This window comes from Sceloporus undulatus, chromosome 8 (genome assembly GCF_019175285.1).
Source record: "Sceloporus undulatus isolate JIND9_A2432 ecotype Alabama chromosome 8, SceUnd_v1.1, whole genome shotgun sequence".
Lineage (NCBI taxonomy): Eukaryota > Metazoa > Chordata > Lepidosauria > Squamata > Phrynosomatidae > Sceloporus > Sceloporus undulatus.
In genome coordinates, this window is record NC_056529.1 from 21973476 (window position 1) to 21989616 (window position 16141).

Below are 16141 nucleotides of genomic sequence, written 5' to 3' on the forward strand. Positions count from 1 at the left end.
GAACATCTCTCAGTCTTATCATTGGATCACTATTGCCACCTGGCGTTGGCGATCAAGAACGTGCAACCCTGACTAGCCGCCTCTTTTGCAGATTCCCAAACTCTCCCCTTCCCTCCAGGGTTCCCTGGCTAAACAAAGCAGATAAAAATAACCCAAGCAGCACTGAGCAGGCAGGAGTGACCTTTAATAGTTGACAGCCGGATTCTCCCATGGGTGGGTGGGCTTGGGAGAGAGAGAGATTGAGAGAAAGAGAGAAGCCGAGGGGGGAAGCGGATGTGGTGTTTGGCTGCTCTTTGAAAGACGTGATGGATGTTACGCCAAGAGGGTGCTTGGTGCTGTACAGAATACTGAACCGGGCAGAGCTTGGGAAAGGTACTTTTTTTAGACAGCAGCTCCAGCCTATTGTTTGTTGTCCTAACTCATATGGGGAGATGCAATGTGTTAGTGACTTACAATGGCATTGTGTTAGTGACTTATGATGGTTCCCAAACTTTGCTCCTCCAGGTGTTTTGGACATCAACTCCCAGAAGCCCCAGCCAGTTTGGCCAACTGTCAGGAATTCTGGGAGCTGAAGTCCAAAACATCTGGGTGACCAAAGTTTGCTCCAGAGGATCCTGGCAAATCTTGATGGATGATGTTATTGTTGTGTGTCTGGCCATGAGGACATAGCCAGGGCCTTCTCCAATCCTCTCCCCCCAACTCTCCATAGGCTTTTAAATGGCCAAGGAATAGAGGCTGTGGCAGCTAACAAGCAAAAGAGGAGATGTAGAATAATTTTGCATGCAGAATCTTTCACTCTCTGCCTTTTGAGTGCAGGCACAGTCTTTTAAATGCCCTGACCCTAAGTCATGTAGGGCTTTGTAGGTCATAACCAGCCAATATCGTCCCTGAAGTCAAGGTTGGCGCACGTATGCTGCCTGCAGGAATGCACCTTTGCCATTTCTCTCCCACTAGCATCAATGTTCGATGTGGTCAGTGAAGAAATCAAAATAGTTAAAGATTTCCCATACATTGGATTAGTCATTGATCAGAAGGAAACTGCAGTCAAGAAATCAGAAGACTAGGAATGGGAAGGGCAGCTATGATGCAAGTTGACAAGAGCCTGAATTGTCAACATATATAATTGAGTACTAAAGTTAGGATTGTCCATGTCATTGTATTTCCCATTTCTATGGATGGATGGATAGATAGATATGAAAGCTGGATAGTGAAGAAAGCAGATAGGAAGAAAATCAAACTCATTTGAGATGTGGTGCTGGAGAAGAGTGCTGAGGATACCATGGATGGCCAAAAAGGCAAACAATTAGATCCTAGAGTCAATCAAGCCTCATTGGAGGCCAAGTTGGCTACATTGAGGCTGTCATACTTTGGCCACATGATGAGAAGGCATGACTCACTAAATAATGCTAGGAAAGGTACAGGGAAGCAGAAAGAGAGGAAGACCACATGCCAAATGGTTAGACTTATGCCTGCAGGACCTGAGCAGGACAGTTGAGGACAGTGTGTCTTGGGCGTCTCTTATTCACAGGGTCAGCATGAGTTGAAGTCAACTTAAAGGCAGTTAACAACAGCAACAAAAACCCTCAGGAATATATTAATGGACACATTCTTTTTTCCCATTCCCATGTCACATCCCATGTCGCTCCCAGAGATGAAGCTGGGTGAGAAAGCCCCTTTGGGGACGTCTCAGACAGAATGGTTGTCTGGATCTTGACCAGTCACCAAAAGCCACGGTCTGGTTGAGTGAAGAGAGGGGAAATGTCCTCTCTTTGCACTTGACATTGGTTCTCCTCTACAAAACTTGAGCGAGGGCAGAATAATTCCAAGAGAACCATGGAGGTGGCGGCGGGAGAGGCGCTCGGTCCCCCCTCTTGGGTGTCACTGTGTAAATGCCTCCTAATCCATCAATTGGCAGGCTAATCCATCAAACTGCTCATTAAAACACAAATGTTCTTATCTGCCTCACCCTTGGCCTTCTGAGACGCCTGTCTTCTCCCGAGCTCTTTGGGTAATCTCCGCAAATATGTCTGTGCAAAATAATTACAGAGTCTTTCAAAGTCTAGGGCTGTTTCTTTCTTCCTGTCTGCTATACAAAGGTTTGCTCACTTATCATGATACCAGAAGAGGGAATAGCAAGACAGCTCCGGAATAAATGCAGAGTTGGAAAGGAGGGAGTAGGGAGGAATGGGGACAGGAGAAGATGATGGCTGACCCTGTTGCCAAGAAGCCAAGGTTGCCCACTCTCTCTGAACAGGCTCTTAACATTCAGATCCCAGTGCCACTTCTGTCATGCAGTGGGCAGTCATCCCACAGGGCTGCAGCTATGCTGGAATGTCCCTTTTTTTCCTAGCAGAAATAAGCTGTCATCCTCAATAGGGCACCTAAAGTATTCTAGTGTTGCCAAAAGGAAGGGAAAATTGAAAAGTAATTACCAAGACTCCTTGCCTGGAGCCTGGCAGCAGATATGATGCAGAAGGGAAGAAAGGTGGGCAGAGAATGGGATGTCTCTGTGTATATCAGACTGGGTACATTTCCTTTTCTTTTTTCCCGGATGTCTGTGGATGACATGCAAAAAGCTCACCTTTGGCAATAAAGAAGAAAAGAATAATGCTGGGAAATGAGATTCACCAAACCAGGCACATATTTTTGTGATGAATTCATAGAGGAGCCTCTGACTTCAAATTGATCTTGTGTATGGGATATTTTAAACAGTTCCCTTCTGGTCTTTGTATTTATATGCTTTTCGTATGAATGGACTACATGCAGTTTCTGAATCATCTCCGAGGGCTGCCCCATGTACAGCACATTACAATTCAGGAGATTATTAGCACATGAATTACTGTGGCCTGGTTATTTCTCGTACAGGTTATAATTTACATCATGAAAGCCCCTGCCCTTCAGAATAGACCCCAGTGGTCTTGATAGACCAATGGTCATGAGCCCTAGAGCCTGGAAAAATTCCTTTTCTTGGGGTGACAACTTGCAAAATACTCCAGCCGGCACGCTGGGGAGCTTTTCCAAGCCGACCTGGTATCAGGCAACACACCATCTTCCATCCCAGCTTCAAAATGACCTCGAACAGCCCTGGACTGACTTTCTCGTCTTTCTCTCCTTCTTTTTGTAACAGAATTGGGCTCCTCCAGGCTGTGAGAAAATTGGGAAGTGTTTGGACCCTCCGAGCTCTGATCCCAAGAAGTGCTTTTGGCCTCACTGAGCATCTCCTGATCTTCACACACCTGACCTGCTGTAAAGCTGCTGCTGCTGCCGCCTGTCAACGGGAGATTTGGCTGCAGCCACTGCTTCCGCATCTGATGATCATATTTTGTCAGGAAGAAGAGGGCCCAGAAGGACTTCTCTTCTCTACAGGGCTTTCCCTCCTCTTTTCCTCGGGGTTATAGCAATAATCTTTTGCAAACGCAACCCTCTCCAGAGAGGTGGAATCAAGACGTAGTGATCTAAGTCTAGATCAAATATCAGAGCTGAAGAAGAGACTGCCTTACTTTTCACCCACCGTAAGTTTGTTGAGAAACGAATTCTCACACATTCATGGCTGTTACTTCTCCCTTCCTAAATGGCCCCAAATGGGTTGAGCTGAGAATCAAAAGGAGGTAGGCTCAGGATCTGGTGACACACTTTTTTGTGTCACCTACAAACATTAAGGGTTGATGTATTAGTATTAAGCAGTTCCAGCAGATGTCCATTCTTGCTTAAATTTGGTAAAGGGGACACTTCAGAAGAGCCAGCGTTTTGTAGCAATTTAAGTGTTGGTCTACAACTCTGGAGACCAGAGTCAAGATCGTCACTTAGCCATAGAAACCCACTGAATAACCTCTCTCAGATCATCCAAGGATGCAACACTCTCTCAGTCTCAGAGGAAGGCAATGGCAACCCTCCACTGAACAAATCTTGCCAAGAAAACCCCATTATAGGGTTGCTTTAGGGTCACTGTAAGCCAGAAATGACTTGAAAGCACACAACAACAGCAACAGAAATGAGAAAAACCACAGCAAAGCTGCTTTTGGGGAGCCTGGGTCATTTTCTCCCAGGGATTTGGGGTGACAAGCTGATTTGCAACATGGCTGAGGACCAAGATTCAATTCTGCTAATGTTCAATTCTGGCCTCTGTCAAAAGCATTGAGGAGCACTGAGGAAGATGGAGAGAGAACACAAAGCCAAGCTTGGCAGAGGTCCTCTGGATGTGTTGGTTGGGGGATTCTGGGAGTTGCAGTCCAAAAAACCACTCTTCCAAGCTCTGCAAATGAGAGCCTCCATCGTTGTAACATTCCTTTCATGATTATGATCCCAAATGGTTTCAACTGTACATTTCTATGAAGTGCCAAAGCTTATGAAGGAGCAACTGCTTTTTGTGGTAACTGGAAGAGTGTCTCTGTGTGTCTCTGTCTAAAATTACGGCATATTTCTCTAACTTATGGTAAGATGCTGCTGTTGGGTTTGTAATGTGATTGTATTGCAGAGTTGTAAGAAATGAAGGCCAATGTAATACCTGACCTGCTGCCATGTGTGTTTTTCTGAATGTCTGCGTCGAATGAAACGGTGGCAGCAATGTCCAAAATCTTTCTTGAACGCCCTACATTTTGCAGTGCTTTGTCGTCCTTAGGACATCTGGGAAATGCAGAGAGCCGAGATCCAAAGGGGCAACTATTTGGCCTTTTTATCCTCCGCACTCAAGGTTGTTGTCCTCTCCTGTGAAGAAGGGAAGGGATGCAAGGAAGAACTGACGAAACAGCCCTATTCCTAATTCCTAGCAGCGTAAAGATGAAGGCATTGACTGCCGTCCCTCCTTCTCTGGACCCTTTGCCTCCCTTGGGACAGAAGCACTGACCAAGCCTCTGCTTCAAGTGTGTTTCTCCGCTTGCTAAGGCCTGGGCAGCTGCTGGGGAAAGAAAATGCCTTTCCTGGTAGCCGAGGGGATCATTTGTCTTGGGGGAAATCCTCATCTTCCCAGGGACAGCTGTGAAAACATCATCATCATCATCATCTTTGTTGCTCTGTTTTATGCAGCTTTTTAAGGTCCAAAACTGCAGAAATAATGGAGTTTGAGAGCGCTTTAAGTACTGCCCTGGCTCAGTGCTAGGGAATTCTGGGAATTGTAGTTTATTCTACCACCAGAAGCTCTCTTACAGAGAAAGCTAAATGTCTCACAAAATGTAGTCAGACTTTGTCTAGTTTGAACGTATAAAGTTCTTTGTGGTCATTATTTTGGTTCCCTTTATGTCCAGCATTAAGCCTTGCCTTTGCACTTCCTTCTTTGACCTTCCTTAGCAGTTGTTCCAGGTCTTGGAGGTTCTTTCTCTGCTAGGATTATGGCGTTGTCAGCATATTGATCCTGGCGGGATATAAATGGATTATTGTTGTTGTTATTATTATTATTATTATCATCATCGTTCTATCTCAGATTGTTGATGTTTCTTCCTCCTATTTCCATTCCTCCCTCTTCCATCTCCTAGTACCTTCCTTACCTTAGGTGTTTTATGATCCCACCTCGGTGCTCCCCTTCCCTGGAGCCACTTTCTCCCTTATATTGCACCCAAAATCAGATTCAGGAAGGATCCTGTGCTTCCTACAAGCACCTTAGAATCTGAATTATATTATGATAAAAATACTACATTTGGGCTTCTGTCGATCTGAGCCAATAGGTTGAACAAACAGGGTGATAAAGGGCAGCCTTCCCTGGCCACTTTGGCAATTGGGAACCACTCTGCTTCTCCATGTTCTGCTCTAACAGGAGCCTTTCCTTATCAGGACTGTCAGATGCAGGGGCAGCTCCAGGCCTTTTGGGTGCCTTCCATAGCTTTTCCTGACCTCTTCTAGGCAAGAATTAAGCGGCTCTTCTTAAAACATCCCCATTGGCCTTAAGCCAGTCCCAGCGCCCCTCCCAGCCAGGAGCAATGGTCCATTCCAGGGACTTCCCTGCTTCCCCTCTCCATCTGGCTCAAATGGTTTCTCCCTTTGGGTCTCTCTGGCGCATGCGCGCATCTTGATGCAACCATGAGCACAAAGCAGCAGCAAGAGGAGGAGAAGAGGCGCCTGGTCCGGGAAAGGGTCCGGGATTTCCCAGACTTCCCCTCTCCAGGGGTGCTTTTCCGGTAAGTGGGACCGGAGAAGGAATGCCCTCTACATATGCTCAGAAACCCTCTTTTGGAAGGCCCTAAAACTTGTGATGCAGTCACAAGAGGTTGCCTCCCCTCCCTTGGGGCCTTCCAGAAATGTCCCTGAGCATGTGCAGAGGGCAATTTCCCCCCCCCCACTTTTGAGAACTTCCCCCCAAAGTGCTCCTGAGCATGTGCAGAGGCCGTTCCCCTCTTTTAAGACCTCAAAAAACAGTTCCCCCTCCCTTTGAAGACTCTGAAAACTGCTCCTGAGCATGTGCAAAAGCCAGCCCTCCCCACAAGAGTGCTCCTGAGCATGAGCAGAGGGCTTTTCCTCCCATGTGCCTGCAAGGTAGAAATGGGAGCAAAGTGGAGGGGAGGGGAGTCGGTGAAGAAGAGCAATACATGGTTTGACGTCAAAATTGGATCAGCTTAAACCCTGCTTTGAACCAGAAGAAGAAGAAGAAGAGGAGGAGGAGCCCTTTTCGTTTCTTTGCCTTTTTAATGCAGCAGAAGCTATAAACACCGTTGGAGCGCAGAGCTGTCTTGGGAGATGTGTCCATGTTCTGGAAGGGTTCATTCCTGATGTTTCCTCTTCAGAGGTGCAGATGTTCTCTGAAGATGCCAAAGCCACAGATGCTGGCGAAATGTCAGATACAAACTTCTAGAACAGTGATGGCAAACCTTTTACAGACCGAGTGCCCAAATTGCAACCCCAAACCCCACTTATTCATCACAAAGTGACTGAGCGTGTGCCCACAGAGAGGGCTCTGAGTGCCACCTCTGGCACGCGTGCCATAGGCTCGCCATCACTGTTCTAGAACATGGCCACATAGCCCCAAAAACCCCCAAACCCTATGGATGCCGGCCATGAAAGCCTTGGACTTCCCATTGCCTTAGGGGAGTCTGCCTCCCTCTCCCCAAGTGAGAAGGGAACATACATCATTTGACAACGGTGTTTGTCTAGTGGCACACTTCCGTCTTGATGAAACCTTTCCCCCCTTTTTCTAGAGACATCACCCCTCTCTTGAAGGACCCTCTCGCCTTTAAGGCGGCCATCGATCTCCTGGAAGCCCACGTCAAGGCTTCCCACCCGAAATTCGATTACGTCGCAGGTGAGTCAATGGGTCGTCCTCCATCATCCTCATCAATATCACCATCAGGAGACAAAGGGAAGGCATTGCCCCTCCAAATAAGCATTCTCCCCCCATGAAATTTTCCTTCATTCCCCAAATTTCTAGCGCTCCAGAGAGATTGAAAATGGTTTACACCTAGAACTCTTCTAATCTGCCGTGTTTGCATGCTTGGGATGCGTCCGCATTGTAGCATCAATGCACTCTGACTGCTTTAACTGCCACAGCTCAGTGCTATGGAATCCTGGGATTTGTAGCTTTGAGAGCCTTCTGTCAGAGAGCTCTGGTGCCACAACAAAATGCAAACCCTGGGTTTTCATAGGACGGAGCTGGAGCAGTTAAAGCGGTGTCAGACTGCATTCATTTTGCAGCATGGCCACAACCACTGAATTTGTCTTCAGGCCATTTCCGCTTATATATCTATGTGTGTATTGTGTGCCTTCATTACAAAGGCGATCCTTTCATGGGGTTTTCTTGTCAAGAGTTGTTCAGAGGTTTGTCATTGCCTTCCCTTGAGGCTGAGAGAGTGTGACTTGCCCAAGGTGACCCAGTGGGTTTCATGACTGAGCTGGGAATCAAACCCTGGTCTCCAGAGCCATAGTCCAAAATTCAAACCACTATGCCACACTGGCTCCCTCATTTAAAGGGACAACATTTTGATTTGGGGGGCAATCTAGTTCACTGTTATCAACTCTGGTCAGCAGCAATGGTGCCAAAGTCTGGCTTTCCTCCCCTTGAGAACAGACTTCATTATTTGCTCTGCTTCTTCTAGGTCTCGATTCCCGGGGCTTCCTTTTCGGACCGTCTTTGGCACAGAGGTTAGGAGTCGGATTTGTGCTAATCCGGAAAAAAGGCAAACTCCCGGGTCCCACGGAGTCTGTCTCCTACACTCTCGAATATGGCAAGGTAATTCTGTTGATTCGTGGGCTGGTGCAAGGAGAAGAATCATAGAGTTGGAAGAGACCCCAAGGACCACCCAATCCAACCCCATTTTGCCATGCAGGAAGTCACAATCAAAGCATCCCCCACAGATGGCCATCCAGCCTCTGTTTAAAAACCTTCAGAGAGGGAGTCTCCATCTTAAGAAAGTGAAGCAAACTCTCTAAATCCCCGGGAACATATCCAGGGGTAGCTGTGTTGGCCATATAGCAAAGTACAGTCACACCCAAAATCCGCAGAACAACTATACCTTTATTGGGCCAACCAAAATGCACAAGATCTATGTGGCAAGATTTTGACGTTCCTGCATGTCTTGTCTCCTGTAGGCAGAGCTTGAGGTCCAGAGTGATGCGGTCAAGCCAGGCCAGAAGGTGATCCTGATCGACGACCTTCTGGCCACAGGAGGTAAGAGTCTTGTACAGTTGCCGCCCGTTGTGTGTTGTGATGCCCAGGATGACCAGTGGCTCCTTTCGCCAATTCCCAGCTTTCTGCATTATATATTTTCAAAGCTAGAGGATCCAACTATGGCTCCTTTAGTCATCCTAGCAAACCTAAGGGGGTGACCCAAAACCATCACAGTACATGGGTGTGCATATACACATCTGTGGTCTTATGGCAAGCCCATACATTTCATGGGGTTTTCTTAGGCAAGGACTCTTCAGAGGTGGCTTTGCCAGTTCTTTCATCTGAAATAGAGTCTGATATTCCCCGACAGTCTCCCATCCAGTCCTTTGCAGCTTGCGAAGTTATGCGCAGCCCTGTGTAGCAACATTTGGAAATTCCCCCAGAAGGAAAAATAAATAAATTGGGTAATTTGAAAATCTTCTAGAAAGAGGAAGAATGAGTCACAGGCTTTTCTCGTATGTGGCATCTGAGCTTGGCCAAATATGTCTCCACAGCCAGGAAGGGATGGAAAAATCATAGCATGGTGAAGTGAAAATGTCTATTTTGAGGAGTCCAACTTACATATTGTACTGAACTTTCCTTTCCATAGATAGGTTGAGTTTCCCAATTTTGTTGCTCTTGTTCTGATGGTTGAACACATTACAGCTTCCTTGTTGTCGATATCGATGCTTCTACAGTTGATATACTTAACCCTAGTCTAATATTGTGGAGCCAGCATGGCATAGTGGTTTGAGCACTGGCCTATGACTCTGGAGACCAGGGCTTTATTCTGAGCTCGGCCATTAAACCCACTGGGTGACCATGGACAAGTCACACTCTCTCAGCCGCCTTTGAACAAACTTTGCAAAAAAAGAAAACAGAAACGACTTGAAAGCACACAATAAGTAAGATTTATTAGCAAATAGTGGAATGGATTCTGGGGCATTCTTATATTTGACCTTGGGCAAGTCATATTCTTTCAGCCTTGGAAGAAGGCAATGTTTGCAACCCTCCTCTGAACAAATTTTGCTATGATAGTAGTCTTAGGGTTGGAAATGACTCAAAAGGCAATGACAAATAGTGTCCCAAAATGGCTGTGATGGCAGCAAGATCAGTGGAAGGAGGATGTTATATTTGTAGCCTCTGTTAACAGGTTGTCTTTTCTCCTCTTTGACCCAGGGACGATGCGTGCTGCCTGTGAGCTGATGTCCAAGCTTCAGGCCCAGATCCTGGACTGCATTGTGCTCATCGAGCTGACGTTCCTCAAAGGGGCCGAAGCCCTCAAGCCGTTCCCCTTCTATTCACTCCTGAAGTACGACTGAAGGACGCCTGGGAGATCGGCAGCTCCATGCTTCAGTTAAAATCAGCAGGTAGAAAAAGCTACCTTTTCTGGCCTTCATTTTGCAGACTCCCCAGCCAGTTCGGCCGGTGGCTGTGATGACCTGGGAGATTTGGGGCGCCGCAGTCCAAAAAGCAGCATTCCCAAACCACCATTCTGTCATCATCGGCATGAAATCTCATACACTTCAGCTGCATCCTGCCAGATTTCATCATATTATTTCTGCTTTTCTTGAATCATCCAAACATGGAATCACCTGAACCTCCTCTTTTTTCCAATTCACCATCGCTCTCATTTAACGGGAGCTAGTTAGTCAATTAATCATGGACTTAAGCGTGTCTGGGCTTTGCTATGTATGTAAATCCAACACAGAAGAGTTCATTTATTTCCAAGTTTATATTTTTTAAATAAAAAAGATACAAGCACAACATCATTGACTCAACATATTGGTTGGTCCCATTGATTCAATGGATCTAATGCAGGGGGAATGAACAGAAACCAGACCTAATACTTCCAAGCTATGAATTGCACTTATCCATTATCACAGGCTATTATAATAACATGTTCAGAGATCAGCAAATTATGGTGCAATTACACCCTGGTTGTGAATGTCAAAGTACTTTCTCTGAATAACCCAGAGCCTCCAACCAGAGACGCTGGTCTTGGAAGTCCACCAGCAAAATCTGGCAGATCAAAGGTTGAGGCCTTTGCTCAAAGTGAAATTCTGCATACGTTGCAATGGCTACAGGGAAGCTTATCTAAAAGGGAGTTTTAATCAGACAGCTCTCCAGGTGATGTTAGACAGCAGCTCTGATGAATGGAGAGGGATGATGGGAGATGCAGTCAAGCATCATCTGGAGGCTTGGAGCACAAGGGTGGAAGTAATCCATGCTTATGAAATGCACAATTTTTGTTCTAATTTATTCATCTCTCTTGCATGTTGGCTTTATTACAGAAGTGGTTGATCTTTCTAATTCCCTAAAACTAGACTCCGCTGTTCTTTATGTGTTCTTGGACCACAACTCCCATCAGCCCTAACCAATGGCAAGGAAAAATGGCCCCGGAAAATTGGGTGCCTCCCTCCTCTCACTGAACTAGGAATATAAATTACAGGGTGGGAACCATATGCTGCACCTCCCAGCATCCACCACCACTGGCTATATGCACAAGGGCTAATGGGAGTGGCAGTCCCAACCCACTTTTAGCAATGCAAGTAGTCAGCCTTCCACGTTGGTGCTCCAAGTCATAGGTTCTGCATGCCTTTTGCCAAAGGCAAGCAAAGAAAATAGGTAACTCCTGTGATATAACAAGAAGCCTGGAAAATAGGTAATGACTTTGACAAAACAAGAAGCCCTCTCCAGTACATGCCAGTCAACAGAACATTTAATGCCTAAGTTCATACTAACTTTTCACACTTCAGAATGGACCCTTTTTAAAAAAAGAAAGAATGTATTTATCCCCATCACTTACAAACTTTAAAAAAGAAAAATGCAGAGGGAGCGGGTTCCAGTTCCTGGAAAAGCCTCCCCCACCCTTTGCATTTTGCTCTGATAATGGGAAATTGCATCACTTTTTTAAGAACATACATTTTTTGTGCTCTTGCAGAGGCACCCATTCTCTTCGCTTGTCCCCCAAATTCAGCCCCCCAAAAAAAGCTCAGTCAGAGGAAGATCATTCCAAAAATATTTAAAAATGTAAAAACCAGAGGAGAGGAAGAGGCTTGGACCTCTAACAGGAATGGCAACTGCAAGCAAGTTGAATTTCTGGGCACATGGCAGCACTGTCCTCTAGCGGTCAGTTTGAAAGTTTACAGCTGACCAAAAGGAAGGAGAAAGCAGCCAGCAGTAAAAACAACAGGAGCATTCAGACAGAAAGGTGAGTATTCCTGTTTTTACCTTTATTGCTGCATCTACATTAAAGCGGAAAGGAAAAAAACCCTGAAACCTCTTTGGGTAAAACTCATCTGGGAGGATCTGGTGACCGTGCTGCTCTTTGCAAGTCTTAACTGCTGGGGAATTGTTACTTCCGATTCAAAGCGTCTCCTCTTCCTTCATCCTTTTGGCCAGTTTCTCCATGACAATGTTGAGGTCAACGTTTTTGTCCAGCTTGAGGTAGACGTCTTTCCGAATGGAGAGGACGCTGACCCAAGCCGGCAGCAGCTCCGAGAGCAAACGGAGGTGCGTTTCCATTTCGCCTACAGAGACAAAGGTGGGATTCTCAGATCTGAATCACAGAGCCCCAGCAGTCAATTTCTGGGTCAATTTCCAAACTGCTCAGCTAGTTTTTCTTTAATGGCAGTCATAAAAATGGCCCTGAGCAGCCTGCCTACAGCTTCCTCCTGCGCTGATTTAGCACTTCACTAATACCCCAATATTTCCCCAGAAAAGCTTCCTGAAGGGCTGCTTGTCTCTTGACTCGCCCCAATCCAAACCTTGCAGCCAGCTCCCAGCCACCGCTTCGCCTGCCTCTTACCGTGTGTCATGAGAGAGCGGTAGCTGGCTATCATCCGCTGGCAGGCCACCTCCATGGCCAGCGCCGGCTTCTTCTCCGCTACGAAGACGTTACGTAGGACCCGCGCCATTTCTGGCAACCGACCCATCATCCCCAGGCGATGCTCCTGCTGTGGGTTTCGTGTCATCAGGGCCTGCAGCTTCTGGGCTTCCTTGGCTCTGACCTGAGAAAGAGATGACCGAGTTGTTAGGGTTTTTATTTGTTTCCTATCCTGCCTTTCTCCCGATTAAAGGACTCAAAGCTGCAAACAGGCAATTAAAAAAGAATACAAATTTAAAAGTATGAAATATTTGGGGTGAGAGAGCTGAAGTGGGCAAGAATCAAATCCACATCAGGCTTTAATTTGAATTTTATAGGAGCTGTTCAAGGTGTAGAACACCTCATGAAAGTAATATACATACATATATATGTAATTTCAGTGCTGCCTTTCTCCTAGAAGGGACCCAAGGCGGCCCACAAGATAACATCTGAACAGCTTCACAGTAAAAAGGTAAACACAATTAAAATCATCTATTTAAATAAGATGATGCTTAGAAATGTAATAAAATAAAGACATGACCCCCCCCCACAAAGTTGCATCCTCCCTTGTCCCACGTTCTGTTCACAATCTATGGGGAGGCAGTGAAAGCGCCGCTGATGATCTCTGACAGAAAGGTGGGAGCCAAGTAAATCTTGTATTATTATTGTTCTCACCCTCTCTAGTAAGGACTGCGAGACCCCTTTTAGGCCGGTGGGGGTGTTTGGCGGGGCAGAAGGGGGCGGACGGGGGGACTCCGGAGTGGACAGGCTGGACTCCTCCGCTGCCCTCAAGGCCAGGTTAGCCAAGGCCTTCTCCATCTGGAAATCAGAGAAACAGCCAAGGTCAGGGGCTTCTTATGCAGGAAAAAAACCCAGAAAAGGCATCACAAAGACATAGATGAAACTGCAGAGGGTCCTTGGTATCCGCTTGGTTCCAGAACCCCTCGGGGATACGAAAATCCGTGGATGCTCAAAGTCCTATTAAATACAATGGCCTGAGTTGTTCTTTGCAGCCCAGGAAACTCCTGTGTGAAACCAAGGTTGTGTAAGGCTGGGGGTCCATCCCAGGGCCTGAGCTCTGGTTTGCACCTGGAAAGTCACTGTATTGAACTGAGCTCTGGTTTGCTAGCACAGGAATCTTCCATGAAACCAAGATGTGGATTGTATTGATTTGAGCTCCGGTTTGCTACCATGGGAGTCATCCATGAGTCTGAGCTCTGGGTTGCAGCTTGGAAAGTCATTCAACTGAACTGAGCTCTGGTATGCATCATATGTACACTGATGACACCCAAATTTATTTCTCTGTGTCCCCGACTATTGCAGTGACTAGGGATGGCATCTCTCCTCTGGATGCCTGTCTTGGATCGGTAATGGGCTGGATGAGGGAAAATAAGCTCAGACTGAATCCAGAGAAAATGGAGGTACTCGCGATAGGTACCCCAAGACCTTTGTCACCCAGTCCTGGATGGGGTCACACTTCCCCTAAAGGACAAGGTTTGCAGTTTGGGAGTACTCCTGGATCTGTCCTTACAATTGACATCCCAAATAGATGTGACGGCCAAGAGTACTTGGTATCAGCTTCGGTTGATACGCCAACTACGTCCCTACCTGGACCAAAAGGACCTTGAAGCAGTGGTACTTGCACTGGCAATCTCTCGGTTAGATTTCTGCAATGCACCCTACTTTTGACTACCCTTGTACCAAATTCGGAAGCTTCAACTGGTTCAAAATGCAGCAGCCAGATTGGCCACCGGAACATCTAGGTTTGACCATATAACACCAATACTGAAATCTCCTCACTGGCTGTCAATTAGCTTCCAGGTGCAATACAAGGTCTTGGTTATTACCTTTAAAGCCCTACATGGCTCAGGCCGGAGTTACTTGCGGGAGCGCTTCTCCCTATATAATCCGCCCCGCACTCTCAGAACATCTGGGAAGTTCTTATTAGAATATTATAATACCAGGCTAATGACAACTTCATGTAAGGCATTCACTGCCACGGCCCCAAGATTATGGAATGACCCACCGGAAGAGAGCCATCTCATCACTAGCTTAGAGGCCTTGAAGAAGGCACTCAAAACGGATCTCTTCCAGCGGACTTATTCCATATAAAAAGGTTATGACGACTGCTCTTCCTTGACTCTGATTGTTGGCTAATGGACAAATTGTAATTTTTAGAGAACTAATAGGAATTCTTGGTAAATTCAGTGTTAGTATTTTGTTGTATTGATTCTAAATTGTACTAAGTGTCTTTTAAGGTTGTAATCCCGCCTCGATCCGTGGGAGAGGCGGGAGGTATAAATAAACTTATTTATTATTATTATTATTATTAGGAATTGAGTTCTGGTTTGCAGCTTGGAAAGCTGTTGTTATAAACAGATCTGCTTTGCAGCCTGGGATTTTACTGCCTGGTCCTGCAGCTCTGCCTACTTCTGGAAGGGAAGCTTCCTGCTACCAAGCCCTTTCCCAAATTGGAATCCAGTCCCTGCAGCCAAAAGACCCTCTCCCAAACTCTGGTTTCCACCACCCGGCTCTACCTTTGGCGTCATCATGCTCCGCGCCTTTGCAAGCACCTCCTGCGCGCTGGTGATTCTGTCCACCTGCGGAGCCTGTGGTAGCTCAGCGGGCACAATGTCGGGCACATTGTCCACGTTGAACCGGGGGTGCCACCTGGTCAGCTTGTGCTCCGGCACCACCATCGGAGGGTCAAGAGAGGCCAAGAAAACCTACGAGAGGATGACCAAGGAAACGACATTATAATGCTTATCTTCACATTTACTGGTTTTTTTACAGGAGGAATTGGCAACTGTGCCAATGGCGGGCACCATGTTTCATGCCCACAAAGTGCACTCCCAAGTGGGCTGCATCCTGCCATAATCAGAAGGGATGCAATGTCATGCAGTGTTACTCTACATGGGAGATGCCCTTAGTGCAATAATAGTAATAGTAATAGTAGTAATAATAATATCTTTCCCTCCTGGCCTCAAGGCTTGAGGCAGGGTACAACATGTTAAACTAGAAAAGACAATGACAAAAAGAGAACACCAACACTTAAAATACCATACTATAAAACCATTAAAGTAGACTCATCGGAGTACACATCTTTAAAATAGACAAGTTTTTAAAAGCCATGCTTTCAAATTGACGGGGTAGGCCTGATGGAAGAGACACGTCTTTACTGTTCACTAATTAATTGGGCCATATAGATGCAGCCATAAAAATATCTGAAACAAGTCAAATAAACGATAAATTCACGGTTCATGTTTAATTTTTCAGATTAAAACCACCAGAAGACCCAGAAAAAGGGGGACAGACGGACCAACCTTGTGGTGACTTTTGACAATATTAATCAGGTTCCGGCTGAATGTCTTCCGGCGCTCCATCAGGTGCGAAGCCGACAGTTTCTCACCTGAAATCCAGATGTGACACCTTAGGCGTACAAATCCAGCCGTGGGGACTCCAAAGCAACCCACACAACCTCGTGCTGGCCACTCTCCCACTCAGCCTGGAGGACCCAGTTTGGGGAAATCTGTCCTGGCATAACAAGCAGCCTGCAACCGTCCCCTTGCCCCCAACGTACCGGCCTCCAGGACTGGCTCAAAGGTGAGTTGGTAGTCACTTCGCTTCTGGCCACCGCTGCCAAAGGTGGGTATGTTCTTCTCTTGGCGGAGGATGTACGAGTTTGGGTACACCGTTTTGATCTGACC

At 46.5% G+C, this 16141-nt stretch overlaps 3 protein-coding genes across 6 annotated transcripts in view; 2 read left to right on the forward strand and 1 right to left on the reverse strand.

The window, feature by feature from the left end:
- Window positions 1-8088, forward strand: part of GALNS (galactosamine (N-acetyl)-6-sulfatase) — a 52313-nt gene extending 44225 nt beyond the window's left edge. For 3 of the 4 annotated variants that reach the window (XM_042438782.1, XM_042438784.1, XM_042438783.1), the window contains one exon: window positions 3128-4508. In XM_042438782.1, the coding sequence (XP_042294716.1) occupies window positions 3128-3214 (87 nt within the window). In that variant the 3' untranslated portion in view covers window positions 3215-4508. Of the gene's footprint in view, window positions 1-3127; window positions 4509-8015 lie in introns of those variants that run through there. The other variant, XR_006100611.1, reaches the window with a different exon arrangement.
- APRT (adenine phosphoribosyltransferase) lies at window positions 5958-10347 on the forward strand. Its single transcript, XM_042438786.1, has 5 exons — window positions 5958-6107; window positions 7122-7225; window positions 8016-8149; window positions 8509-8587; window positions 9746-10347. Exons 1-5 carry the CDS (start codon window positions 6010-6012, stop codon window positions 9886-9888), a joined length of 558 nt encoding a protein of 185 aa, XP_042294720.1. The 5' UTR covers window positions 5958-6009; the 3' UTR covers window positions 9889-10347.
- A 93-nt stretch (window positions 10348-10440) lies between these two features.
- The window catches only part of CDT1 (chromatin licensing and DNA replication factor 1), a 10422-nt gene continuing 4721 nt past the window's right edge, over window positions 10441-16141 (reverse strand). Inside the window, 6 exon segments of the mRNA XM_042438781.1 lie at window positions 10441-12099; window positions 12378-12579; window positions 13110-13253; window positions 14972-15160; window positions 15758-15843; window positions 16015-16141. Of these exon segments, the coding sequence (XP_042294715.1) occupies window positions 11936-12099; window positions 12378-12579; window positions 13110-13253; window positions 14972-15160; window positions 15758-15843; window positions 16015-16141 (912 nt within the window). The 3' untranslated portion in view covers window positions 10441-11935.

Coding starts and splice junctions, on each gene's coding strand:
- APRT (XM_042438786.1), top strand. CDS start 6,010: ATGAGCACAAAGCAGCAGCAAGAGGAGGAGAAGAGGCGCCTGGTCCGG. Junction 7,226..8,015: donor GAAATTCGATTACGTCGCAG/GTGAGTCAATGG, acceptor TGCTTCTTCTAG/GTCTCGATTCCCGGGGCTTC. Junction 8,588..9,745: donor CGACCTTCTGGCCACAGGAG/GTAAGAGTCTTG, acceptor TCTTTGACCCAG/GGACGATGCGTGCTGCCTGT.